General features: G+C 40.1%; 1 protein-coding gene across 25 annotated transcripts in view; it reads left to right on the plus strand.

The window, feature by feature from the left end:
• Nucleotides 1-13,932, plus strand: part of nfasc (neurofascin) — a 107,998-nt gene that overhangs the window by 80,386 nt on the left and 13,680 nt on the right. For 19 of the 25 annotated variants that reach the window (XR_002751877.1, XR_002751878.1, XR_312689.2 and 16 more), the window contains 9 exons: nt 502-724; nt 849-964; nt 1,071-1,281; nt 2,206-2,328; nt 2,640-2,813; nt 5,503-5,529; nt 7,699-7,923; nt 9,209-9,328; nt 13,109-13,255. Coding sequence is in view for 21 of the 25 variants with exons in the window: in XM_023325338.1 (XP_023181106.1) it covers nt 502-724; nt 849-964; nt 1,071-1,281; nt 2,206-2,328; nt 2,640-2,813; nt 5,503-5,529; nt 7,699-7,923; nt 9,209-9,328; nt 13,109-13,255 (1,366 nt within the window). In the remaining 4 variants the exon portion in view is untranslated. Of the gene's footprint in view, nt 1-501; nt 725-848; nt 965-1,070; nt 1,282-2,205; nt 2,329-2,639; nt 2,814-5,502; nt 5,530-7,698; nt 7,924-9,208; nt 9,329-13,108; nt 13,256-13,932 lie in introns of those variants that run through there. The other 6 variants (XM_023325354.1, XM_023325355.1, XM_023325343.1 and 3 more) reach the window with 5 other exon arrangements.

Here is a 13,932-nt window from a genome sequence, read left to right on the forward strand (position 1 = left end):
AGTCCACCAGAGCCGAAAAATACATTAAAAAATTCAACGCATTCCTGAAGTTAGATTGCTCCAGTGACCCCCTGCTGTTGACCTATGAGAACTACATGCTTGCCTGAAAATCCTTATGGTAACATTTAGGTGTCGGCATCGGAAGCACTGGTTATCAAAATAAATCTACAATAATACAGAGTAAATTCTAAACCATTACATGATTCAAGACTAATGAAGCACCAAAACATAAACATTACGATCTCCACTTGCAGTTCGAAATAACTTTACACAGTAGTTAAAGTCTGATTGTAAGTCTAGTTTTATATTTTATGTTAATTTTATTAATATCTAAATTCTTAATCTTTTGGCACAACCTTTTAAACTCTTCGCCTTGTTATTATTATTGAGCTCCTTACAGATTCCTTCTGATTTTTCTTTATTTTCTGTTTTACGTCACATTAAAACGTTTCAAATCGTCAAACCGGCAGCTTGAACTTGAAGCTTGATTTGTTTCTCTAGCCGCTGCGTGATCTGGAGAAAAACGGCCCAAACCTGCAGTACAACGTGTGGTGGAGACGGAAAGACTCCGGGGACGACTGGACCAACGTGACCACGTCTGAGACCAAATACGTTGTTCGTTACACTGAAACATATGTGCCTTACGAGATAAAAATCCAGGCCAGGAATGAGTTGGGATCAGGACCCGAGTCTAACATTGTCATTGGATATTCTGGAGAGGACAGTGAGTATAAATAAGAAATGCAACAAATATATTAAAAAAATTATAATAATTTTTGTGAAAACCTTTCGTGTTTCCAAAAACAAACTCCTGAATAAACATATCGGGCTGATGGTTCTGTTTTCAGAGCCCGCTGATTCACCCTCTGAGCTGCGGGTGTTGAAGGTTGGCAGCACCAGAGCAAACATCCACTGGACGCCTGTAGATCTGAGTTCTGTCCAGGGGGAGTTCAAAGAGTACAGAGTGAGAACGAGGAACATTTTGAATTGAGAACTGACTCCACTGTAGACCCTCCCCTACTTTCTGACTTTTCATCCTACCCATGCGTCCTCTCTTTCGTAATTCCCAGTTGTACTACTGGCGCGAGTCCAGTCTGGTCCCAGGGCTGGTGGTGAGCAAGGAGAAGAAGACCACTGGGTTCTACACGACTGTGCCAGAGCCGTCTGGGATTCTCAAAGACTTGGTGCCCTACTCTAAATATAAGATGTTCATGGTTGTGGCCAATAGTCGCTTTGAGAGTTTACCCAGCAACAATGTGGAATTCACCACTGCGGAGGGCGGTGAGGACCCAACGAACCACACTTTATCATAAACATCCATGTCGTATGAGAGTTATGCAACCCTTTAATTGGTATGTTCAGGTTATATAAGTGTCTCTGTCATTCACACTAGTTGTGTTTGAGATTTTACATTAGAGCTATGGATTCAACATGTTGGATTGACACGCAACTTTTTATGAATTGTGTGATCCTGCGAGAGCTCTGGTGGCGCCAGCTGCACATTGTCTAAAAAAAGGCCCCCCAAAAACAAACCATCATCCTGCTACCACTTCCTGTTGTCTTCTTCGTCTTCGTCAAACTAGTAATTGCGACTCAGCGTACACCCCTGTGGTTTATGCCTTTGCTCAAGGTGATGGGAGAAGATGTCACCACCTGTGGACTCTCAATCAGGCTAACCTGTCAACAACATTTGGACTTGATGATTTTATTGTATATTTGTGTTTTATAAAAAAAACAACAACATTACTTTCAGAAAATAAAACATCCTCAATATGAACTTGAACACATTTTTGAACGGAGTTACTTTAAAAACCATGACAGTCTTTAGTTTTAGATGAATTTTGGTAAAACTGGAAAAAGACATTTAAAGCATACGCTGTCCTGTATGTTTCATATGTTTTGCTCATTCAAATATCTAATTAAAATTGATATGGTGTGTATACGATGGATATGTTTAATATTTGCAGAACTGCTCACATAATTATTTCCTTTAAACAAACCATCCTGTGAGTCAGACTAACCACAGTGCCCCCTAAAGGCTTTGACTGGACAGCACTGGTATAAAGTTGAGAGATTTGTTGTAGTGACAAGTCATTAGTAATTAGTTGCAGAATTTTATGTCCAGTATTTGGTCTAACCGTGTTTCTTTGTTTCTTTTGTCATGTTCTTTTCATGTTTTTCTCTTGTGACTTGAAATATTTGCAGTTCCGGATGCTCCCAGGTTCTTCAGGATTAACCGCAGAAGTCTGGACACACTCTACTTGGAATGGGACAAACCATTAGAACCCAACGGCATTCTAATTGGATACCAACTCGTATACCAGAGAGGTGACTTCATCTACTTTGTGACTCTTCCAACTAGGGCTGGACAATATGGCTGAAAAACATATTATTGATTAGGTTCAGTTCTTTGTTTTAAATATCTGAATTACCTACAAACTGGTGGTGTGACGTTTCCTGTTTTACCCACAATTTTCACTACAAAGAAAAAAAACAAAAACAAAACTAAGACTGGTTGTGGGATAGTAAAAGAATTCATGAAATCCAATCATCATCTCTGTGGAGCCATTATAGCCCACTAACATTGAGAAGTTCTGATGCCACAGTAAATCACGACCATGCTCTGTGTTTGTGTGCAGTGAACGGGTCCAGACTGGGTCCCCAGCATATTGAGACGTTCCGTCCCAACGTGACACACTTCATCCTGCGCCTGCCGGACCGGTCCGCTCGCTACAAGTTCAACCTGTCAGCGCTCACCCAGGTGGGAACGGGAGAGGTCTATGCCGAGGAGTCGCCGCACTTTACCAATGAAGGTGAGCATTGCTGACTCTGTCATTCAAAAAAAAAAAAAAAAATTAATTTTTAAGAAAGATGAAGTTTTGCCAAAAGGAAAGGTGAAAGAGTTCAGATCAGCTGTTCATCAGTCTGAGAATATAATTTAAGCTCCATTTATAAAGTATATTCATAATAACAGATAAAGCCAAAATGACTTCAATGTCTCTTTATATTTAATTAAAAGCAGGATAATCTTCTTAATAATCAATATAAAAATCTTCATTGGTGTCACAGCCACTAAGTCTTTCTTATAATAACTGAGCAGCTTTCTGCATGTTTTCTCTAATATTCTGACAAATTACCTATGGTCAGGAGATCCAAGTCTATCAGTTTGGAAACTCTCCTTGCCATCACCCTAATCTTTAACTGTCAATAGGTGTGAAAATCTTTGTTCTTAACTGGATGTATCATGAATACAGAACCAACAGAACTGTGACTGAAAAAACGGCAGTGTTGACCCAAAGAATATCACTACTTAAACTCATGCTACTGGGTCCGGATGTTCCACTCACCTGGACACACAGGAAGCTGCGGGACGGTTAAATAACTGAATTCAGCTAATAAATACTGGAGTTTTGAATTCTCATTAATCATTTAACAGGAGAGTTCAAGACAGAGTCAGAGTCAGATTTCCTTTTTTGTCTTTGTACAAAGAAAGCGCAGCTAAATTTAAAGGAAAATTAAATGATATGAGAGGATAGATGGTAAAAAGGGAATGATTTGAAAGCTTCTGTTTTTCTTTTTGCATTGATAACCAGGAGAAAGCTTACTGTCGCCAAAAGAACTTTGTTTCATAGCTCCAGTTGTCTGCAGTCAAAAGTGCAGCGGAAAGTTAAAAGTGTACAGTGCATGTTTTGCTCTTGTACACAGTGACATTATGGGTGCAAAGTATTCAGTCTGTATCTGCACAAACCCATCTAACCAGTGATTTGGGTTTGTTTTACAACCACTAAGCTAATATTTGTTGTTTATAAGTCTTCTATAGACCCAAATATCATTGAGTTCATAATGTGGACATCAAAGTGACAAATGCAGGTTGATCCGAGTTGTAATGATCCTCAGTACAACAGCTAACTTACAGCAGAATGACTGAAGATGTTGGCCCAGTCCTCAACCCGTAGCAAGCTGAAGGAAGCTGCGCATAAAAGATGTCTGCAAGCTACAATGACCTGGTGCACCTTTAGATAAAACACTGGCACAACAACGTCAAAGACAGAAAAGGTCATACAGCACCTGAACACTTAATGTTCTGGGCTCCAAACCTCGTTCTGCAAGCTGTAGATTCTTGAACTGTCACTATTTTTACATATTGCTTGCTTTTAAGTGCAGCTATTGCTGTTATTAATAAATAATGACTTGCTGCAACATGTTAAAAGTCTTTATTTCAAGAGCCGGTTACTGATGAGATTATTTTTTAAAAGTCCTGATGCATAGAAGCTTAGGAGTAAAATAGAGTTGTAATTTTTTGTACTGTTGGACAGATGCTATATGACTGACCTTATTGGGAATGTGTTAAATCTGGAAAGTCTAGATAGTAGTGATTCACTCATCTAAATTTCCATCTGTTTATATTGTATGTTTTGTGAACTTTGACCTGGTGTTTAAAAACTATTGCATAGGAATATATAAGAACAATGTTGGCAATACCTTTTTCTGTCATTAACTACATTGCGAACAGAGACAATGGTGCGCCTTGTGCGAGAGAGACCAGTTGCTTTACTAATATTTTAAAACAAAGAAAAAATGTCCATTCAGTTAAAGCTTTAAACTGGCATCAGTAACTTATAATATGGGTTAGGGTTGTTAGCAACGGGAGCATTGCTGAAACAACAGTCTCTGTGTGTGCTTCCTAAAGAATGTTGTCCTTTAACTTAAAGAGTTTAAAAATGATACCAATTTGTCAAACTCAAACACATTCCTTAGCAACAGCTGAGTTTCGACGGATGATGAAATTGTGCAAATTTGAATTAGCAAAATAAATGCGCTTTCTCATCACGAGTCATGACTGTTTCTATACAGCACGAACATAATTTTTTTGTTGGCAGCTGGCTCCACCAGAGCTCTCATAGCATCAAACAGTTTGTCAAAAGTTGAGTTTGTCATTTTAAAGTGTTGAATCCATAACTCTTCTGTGAAATCACAGATTAAAATTTCCCAAAGACGCCACGTACGTAGCCGCTCACACGTATAAAGAACTTCTCACTCCAATGCCTGAATAGGACGCAGACGCCTCCTCTGATGGCTGACAATGTGCCATAATGCCATGGCTGAAATATGAATATATCTCATACCAGAGATTACATCTGTTGCCTCCGTGGTTTGTAACGCGTAAACAGATTTATTCATTCAATTGTGAAATTATGTTCTTTTGACAATAGCAGGATATCAACAAAGTTTTGCGTACATTTGTAATAGAAACACAGCTTGAGAGAAGTCGAAAGCTCCAGTTAACGAAACAGAATGACTCTTGTCAGCCTTCCTGTTACCTGCTGAGAGTCTTGTTCTCACTCTCGCTCAACGAGTGTTTAGGCTGGTAAGATGTCCACCAGCCCATTTCTCTGTGCCTCTCTAGTTTATACCAGTGACTCAGTGACTCTATTTTCTTGTTCCTTCCTGTCTCACCCACTCTTCTCCTGTCTTCTGTGTCTCTGCTCTTTCCACCGGCAGAAAACTTTACTGATGCTACAGATGTAGGTAATGGGGGAACAAAAAGCACAGTCTCATTGACCATTGCTGTCCAACACTGACATTTTGTTTTTATCTGTCCATCTAACAACAGCAGCAGTGCAGTCACTGTTACAGCCCTTAGCGACGTTTCTGTTGCTACCCCACTGTGGCTTCATGCAGACAGGATTTTCAGTGCTGCTCACAGCAGCATGTGAACGAATTGGCTCTGTTATGGAAGGAGGAAGCTTTATGTCAGGCTGGCAGGTTTTTTTTCTATACAAGAAAAAGAAAGAAAACACAAGAAAATTGGTGTACAAGACATTAACATGCATACACTGAAGGTTTGGAGCTTGTATGTATGTCTAAATCAAATTTAGACAAGATAAAGAATAAAGAAAGAAATAATAATAATAACAATATAATAATATTGATAAAAATCTAAGCAGGCTAACTCTGCCAAGAATAAGAGCAATACAATCTAGGGGTCCATCTGCACATCATACTTATGTAAACTCATTGAAAGCACACTAATAAGGAGTTTGAAACACACTTGCGATATATTGGATGAGGAATAATGTGGCTTCCTGTCGCCGTCTGATCATCCTTCCACTTTGTTTGAAGCCGCTGTTGGGCCGCTGCTGCTGCTGTGTGTTCCCAGGGGTCCAACAGGCATGGTGTGCGTTTTACCAGTTTGGCTGCATTTGATAATGTTCTCTTTTATCATTACTTCTACTCCATAACTGCTTTTAAATCTATTTATGCCTCTGCTTACTATAAACTTCCGTTCCTGAAACACTGGCACCTGCTGGTGCGTCTGTGTAATGCAGCCTGACTGCATCACAGTTTTGCTGTGCGATGCAAGGGAACTTTGTGTAGCAGCTAAAGGTCTTTATTTTTTTTATTTTTGGCACTGCTTTTGTTGCTACAAAAGGAAATTAATGCTGCTGCCTCTCAACATGATGTTTTATTTATTTATTTATTTAAGTGTGCAAGTTGTGGGGAATGCTGAGGTACACAACACTTGGATTGCTTAGTCATCCAGTGGCTTCATTTTTTTTTTTTTTTGGTTTTGAGCTTCTGCACATCTGTCATGATGTCGTCTTTATGGATCACCACTGTTCAGTGGATCATTGGCAACTTCCCACTGTGACAAGTAACGTAGCACGAAGCCATTCCCTGAAGTGACCAATGATGCCACTGAACTGTCATGGCTTAGAAACGCTGGTTATTTAGTGACGCGCTGGTTAAGGGTATGCACGAAATGCATGACAATAGCATGCTGTTTGAGGTTTGGGGTGTTGTTGTTTGGGGTGTTCCTCACATGAGTCTGGCCGCTACATCATTGTGTTCAGGTTAAAAGAACTAATGCAACTCAAACTGTTTTCTTGAAAAGGTTCCACATTAATGCATGTTCTTCTGGAAACTACCTGAGTATCAGAAGACACACTAAAGGTCATACACATATTGTTATTACTCAATGTCATTTATGAAAATCTGTGCAGAGAGCTTCATTCAGATTGGTTAGATTTGTTCTAATGTCAAGCATTTAAGTTATTGGATCCAGACTGAACCCATAAGTTTTAGTTTTGTTTTTGACTTCATAGTTGAAGTAATTTGTCGTCTTATAGTGAAATTAGAAAAATTAATGACTATGGTATTTTAAACATAGCTGCTGTGTTAATTGCCAAGAAGAGCCACTTGTATTACCAATATTTCACCACCTGGTGGCAGCATTGCTGAGCTGTGTTAGTGTTTTGGCTTTCTCAGCCCTGCATGCTTCAGGTGTTTCTCAGCTTCGGCACACATGAACGTGTCTGTGCTGCCCTTGAGGACATTCAGGAAAGGTCATTTGAATGTGGAGTTTTCAAGGAGGAAAACATCTAAAGGACTGCAGGTTCTGAGGACCAGAAAATAAAAGACACCACACACACGCACGCAAACACACGCAAGAGAAGGGAAGTGGAAAACGAAAGGTTGTCCTGGCTGTCTTCTGTTCTAGCATCTGACTGAATGACAACAGTGACGAAATGAAAACATCTGTGGTTTGTGGGTGATTTTGTGATTGCTCCAATGATGGGAACATGATGGCGTTCAGTTCTATGCTCCATTGTCCAGAGTGTCAGTGTGTCACAGTTTTATGATGCTCCTTTTGCCTTGTGTTTAACCCTCTGCTCTCTCCTTCTTCCTTCCCTGTAGTTGAGCTTACGGACGGCACCCTGTCTTCTGTTTTCTCTCCTACTCCCACTCCTCTTCCTCCCCTTCCTCCTACTACCATTCCTCCCACAACAATTAGTATCACAACTCCTACCCCTCCTCCAACAACCCCTCCTACTACTACCACTACTACTACCACTGAGGCAACTACACCCTCCACAGTTCCTGTGCTGGTCACAACCAAACGAGTTGACCAGAATGTCTTGGGTACATGTATTTCTTACTGCTTTTCACTGAATCTCACTTTGTAGTTTTAAGGAATGTGGTTGCCTTCTCCCACCTGACAAAAAACAGGAAGGTATGTCAGGAATGCATCCTGATAGGCTGTGCTGTACCTGTTGCACTAAAAACAGACATGGAATATGGGAGGATAATGTAAAGTCAACGTAACAATATTACATCTCTAATCTACTTGGTAGGTAGTCAGAGACTTGAGCTGCAAGAGTCAGCTCTTAAGGGTGTGATGTAACGATACGATGCAAAGCAAAGACTCCAGCAAGTCCACAGGTCCATAAAGATCAGAGAGCTGCCCAGTGTCCTCCTAAGATGACATAAAGTAAATTGATGAGCAAATTTGTGCAAATAAGAATATGCTATGCTATGGCGCACATTAATGTTTCTTGAACTTTCTTACAGTTAAGTTCTTTTGGACAAACAGGAGACAGGTGCTTGATTGTTTTCACACCTGGATCTTGTCCCAATGTCTCCTCTCTGGTTACGTTTCCACTCCTGCTGTTAACTTTTATGGCTTTGCAACCTGAAGCGTACAGACATCTCTGAGCTGTTGTAGACCTTCAGACTCAGACCCTACCTTGAGAACACGATTGGCTCCTTAGATGTGTTCTGAAACCTGCGGCGATCCATCCGGTCAAGCGTTACCTCCTGACCTGTGGAGTACACGTTCATTGTCTTGATTCAGTATTGAAAACGACAGATTTACTTTAATCTATAAATCTTTTTCATGTTTAAATTTTTTTAATTTCATGATTTTTTTTTTTTGCAAAACAACTTAAGATCCTATTTGTGAAAAGATCTATATACGTTATTTACTTAAATGAGAGGTAAGATACACAAGTTAGCAAGTTAGAACCCTGAACACTTAGCATACTGCCCAGCTCAATTCTTAAAGTTGTAGGCCACACCTATTTGATTCTTTCTCCTAGCTGCGTGCTCTGAAAGCACACACAAACCGTTATCTGTCCGGAGAATGAGAGGTACGACATGAAAGGGAAGTTTCATTGTTCTGAAAGGGGCTGACTAGAGTCATTTTACACAATCAAAACCAGCCGGTCATTAGGGTAGGGTTAGGACACTTTTAATGCAAAGTTGACCATTTTAATAGACTTTTAACGCAATTTTGCAATAAAGTGTCATTATGCATGACAGTGCCATGTCAGTCTTTTGCACACACCGTCAAATAAAGTGTTACATTTTTCTTCCGACCTTTAACCCTTTGCCTCTGATCCTATCCCCCAACCACCCATCTGTGTAGTAATCCCTCGGCGGGAGATCTGGAATCTGACGGTGGTCCCCAACAGTTACTACGCTAACGTCAACTGGAGTCACAACTTCCCAGCTGACAGCAAGTTTGTTCTAGAGGTCACTCTGGACAGTAAGACACAAAGCCTGTGCCGAACTTCCGAAAACATCAAAACATCAAACATATGTTTGCTCGTCTGAGAGTGAATCCCTCACAGGGATGGCACACAAAGTTTGAAGAGTAAAATTCGGACGCCTTTGTTACCAGAACATGATCTTAGTGTTGCTGTGATTGTGCTAAACATAATTTACAAATGTGTACTAAATGTTTGCTGAACTGTAGGAAATCAGAGGTACCTATTTTCTGACTGACAATAAATCAGACTAAACTTTCCTTGTTGAGGTCAATTAGAGTTGCCTGTTTGCTAAATGCCAGAATAACTAAGAGAAGATGTAAATTATTTTTGAAAACCTTTGTGAAGTTCAACATTTTGAACGTGTTTCCTCAGTATTTGAATTCCCTTTTAAACTTTATCTTCCAACAAGCTTCTCACAATATTTTTGTGGGGATTTGAGGTTCATAAGCTGCTTTGCTCACATGTACCAGTTCTAGTCTCCCAGTCATTTCCTATGGGACTAAGATCAGGGCTTTATGATGACCACTCAGCTACATTGACTTTGTTGTCCTTAAGCCACTTTATCATTTTGGCTCAAGAGTCAAGAAGGCTCTTGGGGCCATTGTCCATTTGGAAAACCCATTTGCCCCTGAGCTTTAACTTCCTGGCTGATGTCATTATTATTAATATTTTATGAAGTGCTCCAGTTCATTCTGCAGAAAACCATCCAAACACGATGTGGCCGCCACAGTAACAATGGACATTATGACCATACTGGTCGGTTCTAATTTCATGAGCACACATCTCAAGATTAGGCATTCGCTTCCAAGTACAATTGCAAAATCTAAAATGTTTTTAGATTTTGTTGAATCTAAAAACATTCATTAAGAAACCGGAAAATATAAAACCTGTTTGCGCAGATGATCAGGAAGCAAATACACCAGACTTGAAAAATGTTCCAATCACTACTCTATTTAACATACAAACTATTAAATCCACATCAGTTTGTAATGTGTGCATTTGGGATTTTTTAAAAATGTTTTCTGATTACATATTTGTATGAAATGAGGTTTCCTGCAACTTCTTGTACACATTTATAAATCATATGGTACATGTCTATGGCATTTATTTGAACTAAATAAGTCCTGAACACAAAGAAATAACTTGATAATTTAATTTCTAATATTGTGTAGATGTGAGGGGACTGTTTGGGTTTCTTATAAAAAGTCCCTCACCATGTCGTCTCTAGCTCTCTGTGCCATCTCTCTTCATGCTGCTGCCTGGCTTGGAATGCCTCCAGTTGGACTTTCACTTTACATGGGCCACTCTGACTGCTTTACATGGATTTTTATTTGAGTATGCCACTGCTCTGACCGCCCATGTTGTCATAGTAATCTGTTTTCTTTGTGGAACCGGTGTTAGATGCTCTAGAATCTTTCCTTTCTGAAGCACATCCATCCCCTTTGTTTTTAAGGTCTAGAACTGGTTAAGGTTGAATTGTTTTGGATTTACAGAGACCTTATTGAGACCCATTGCATGATTTTATTTTGGTGAATATTTTTGCGTGGCAGGCAGAAAGCATTTTCGCTATGTTTATGGCTAAACAAAATTGATATTTGAAGGTGTTGAAATACATTTCCTGTAATGATCTGTCAGCTCCGCACAGTACAAAATCAGAAAGTCAAGTTATGCGATAACATAAGCCAGACGTCACAAAAAACTTTAAGACAGAAATGTAGAATTAATAAAAAGTATGTTTCATACCTTCCTTGTATTTTTAATCTCATTGAAACACATAATTTGTTTTATTGAGTATGATTGTCCAGGACAAAGCGATAATTTCTGAAATCAACTTGATGAAGGAACTAAATAACCCGGAGCAAAACCTGCCATATTCTAGAGCTGAAGAGTATACCAGTAACCTAGTTAGTAGGTTCAGCTAGGTTACTGGTAGCTGGTAGATTATTGCGCTGCAATAATACTTTTGGGCACTTAGAGGAACTTTCACTGCCCCGACTTCACTACAATCAAGACCTAAGTTTTTAGGTGGACTACAGTTTGCTTTTTTTTGGTCTGCATCCAGTGTTCGATTACGGATTAACCCCTTTCCAAACGAACCTGACTTTCTAGGCAAACGGAGCTGGAGTTGGATTAAGCCTTTCACGCTGAGCGTGGAAAATGTCAGGGGAGCGGGAGAATTTGTCCCGTCAGACCGTCAGTTTCCAAAACCACACAAAAAAAAGACCCTGTAAAAGTGCATACAGGGTCAGTGAGAGTGTGCACAGAATAAAAAAACTTGTGTGGTCTAAATGACCCTGTCTCTTAAACAGGGCTGGTGGTAATGGAATATTTCTTTCCATAAGCAAACACCACTTTAAGTTGTTCAGTTTATAGATGCAGGCGCATGTAGCATTTTTCAAAATGCATTTTGTAAAATGAACGGATTTAGGAGCGGCCATATTGAAATGTGAAGTAGGCCTTAAAATTCCTAACTGGAGGTAGTCTGAGTCCGACTTCGGGGAACGTTCCGGTGGATTTTTACGACTGGGAAGTTGAAATTTCCAAGTTCTAACTACAAAGGGACTGAAGTATTATTCTTAAAAAATTTTGTACGCTTTCTTTCATCACACTGCAATGAGTCTACTCCTCAGACTATGACTGTATGAATAGGAGAATGAAGGTTTTCTGTTTCTTGGCCAGTTTGAGCCCTGAATGCACCCCGGCCCCTAAACAGATCGGGAAGGAAGAAATGAACAAAAGGGGAATGATGGGATTGATTTGCTGCTCCTTTAATCCCATGTGCTTTCCAGGGTCAAGTCTAAAAGCTTTGACTCTTAGAAAGCCTAGCTGGCAACGTCCTTCATCCCATCATAATTATCATCATCATCATCCATTTATGCTCCCCTGAGTATTTTCTGGATGGGAATGCGGACTGAGTTCAGGTCTTGGAGATGAGATCAGCTGAGAGATTGTGGATAACCAGAAACTTCCTGTGGTGTCCTTCACTTCCACAAGGTCAATTTAGAATCTGAGTTTATTTTTCCACAACCTCGATAGAGGCGCACCGATGCATTTCAGTATTGTGTGTCTGTGCATGTGAACTGCATGTCTCCCGCGTAGAATGGCTTTGAGCTGATGTTGTCAGATGACATCACGCCTTTGAAATGGTTGACCACGTGGCGCCTGATGTCATCAGCTAATACTCCCTTCTGTTTGCTGCCACTTCCGAGTCATGACATGTCGCTCGTCCCCAGTCATGACTGGCATGCCGTTCTGCCACAAAGATGCAAATGATGGTGCTGCTCTGTTCTGATTGGACTTTCAGAATATTAAAGTGTGACTGTGAGAATAACTTCACATCAACAATGCGTTGCCACCCAAAACCTTCACTTTTGTCTAATAAAGCTGGACGAAAACCAGACCCATAGCTGCAGTTTAATTTGACACAAGGCTGTTTCTTTGAAGTAGCCTTGTGCTTCTGTATTATTCCCCGTTTTTATTAGAATCTTTCTTGAGAATTGGGCCCTTTGGAAACGATTTACTTTTTACAAGTAGTGTAATTTATTTTCGCTAAAGTAAACATGCCAAAGGTACATGAATGCATCTTTTTTTATTATCTGTGATGGCAATGCATTGTTCTCATCAGCCAACCGTTTACTCACACTGCGCTTTGCAAACCTGGTCTCTCTGTTGAAGCACTTTGTGACGCCGTGATCTCAGCTGCACATGACAGCCATCGCTGTTCAGTCATAGTGACACCTCCGGAGTGTGACTGGCACCTTTCTTGTGTCTCCAAGGCAACAAGACAGTGACAGTTGAAGAGGTGAAACAGCCGCCCGTTAATCTGAAGGCTCTGATCGCTGGTGAGAAGTACCATCTGAGGGTTTACTCCCAAGAGCTCAACAGTGTCAGCAGCAAATCTGTCACCTTTAAAACTAAAGCAGGTGAGAGAAGAGCTGCTTTCAGACCGGTGGGCTGATCCAGATGCCTTTCTGTCTCTGTAGTGTCAAAGGTAGCTCAGTGGAAGCTGGGTGAGTTAGCATGGCTTGTCTTTCTCACATGGTAAATTTCTCTCTGGGAGAAGAAGGTTTAAGCAGCCTGACAATGCCGACTGATTTTACGTTGTTTGGTTTTGTGACACTTTTACCCAGCTGAAAGCGTAACCAGCTGATTGTCGACAACAAACGTCTGCAGATGATTTTGGCCTAATGAAATTTAAGGAAACTTAAAACAGCCCAATCCAGCATAGGGGTGGACATCGACAAACGCACAAACAGCCTGTTCAGCTTGTAAAAACTTAAAATGGACATGTTAGATAGATAGACAGACAAACAGATAGATTTTATTACAGACTCAAAGTCCAAATTACATAAAAAAGAAAACAAAAACTATAAAAGAATAAAAAGTACAATAAAAAACGACTCCTAACCAGTCAGAAGGCAATCATACCAATGTCTCCAGAGTACAGATGAGTATTTTACTGCACTATATTTAACATTAGTCAACAGTAGCATAATTCTATTATTAGACTCGTTTGAACGACAAATAAATTTATACATAAGCTTTGTTAAAACAGCCATCAATGTGCTGACGTGAACAAACAGTTCACTGGCACTGGTCC

This window comes from Xiphophorus maculatus, chromosome 20, assembly GCF_002775205.1.
Source record: "Xiphophorus maculatus strain JP 163 A chromosome 20, X_maculatus-5.0-male, whole genome shotgun sequence".
Lineage (NCBI taxonomy): Eukaryota > Metazoa > Chordata > Actinopteri > Cyprinodontiformes > Poeciliidae > Xiphophorus > Xiphophorus maculatus.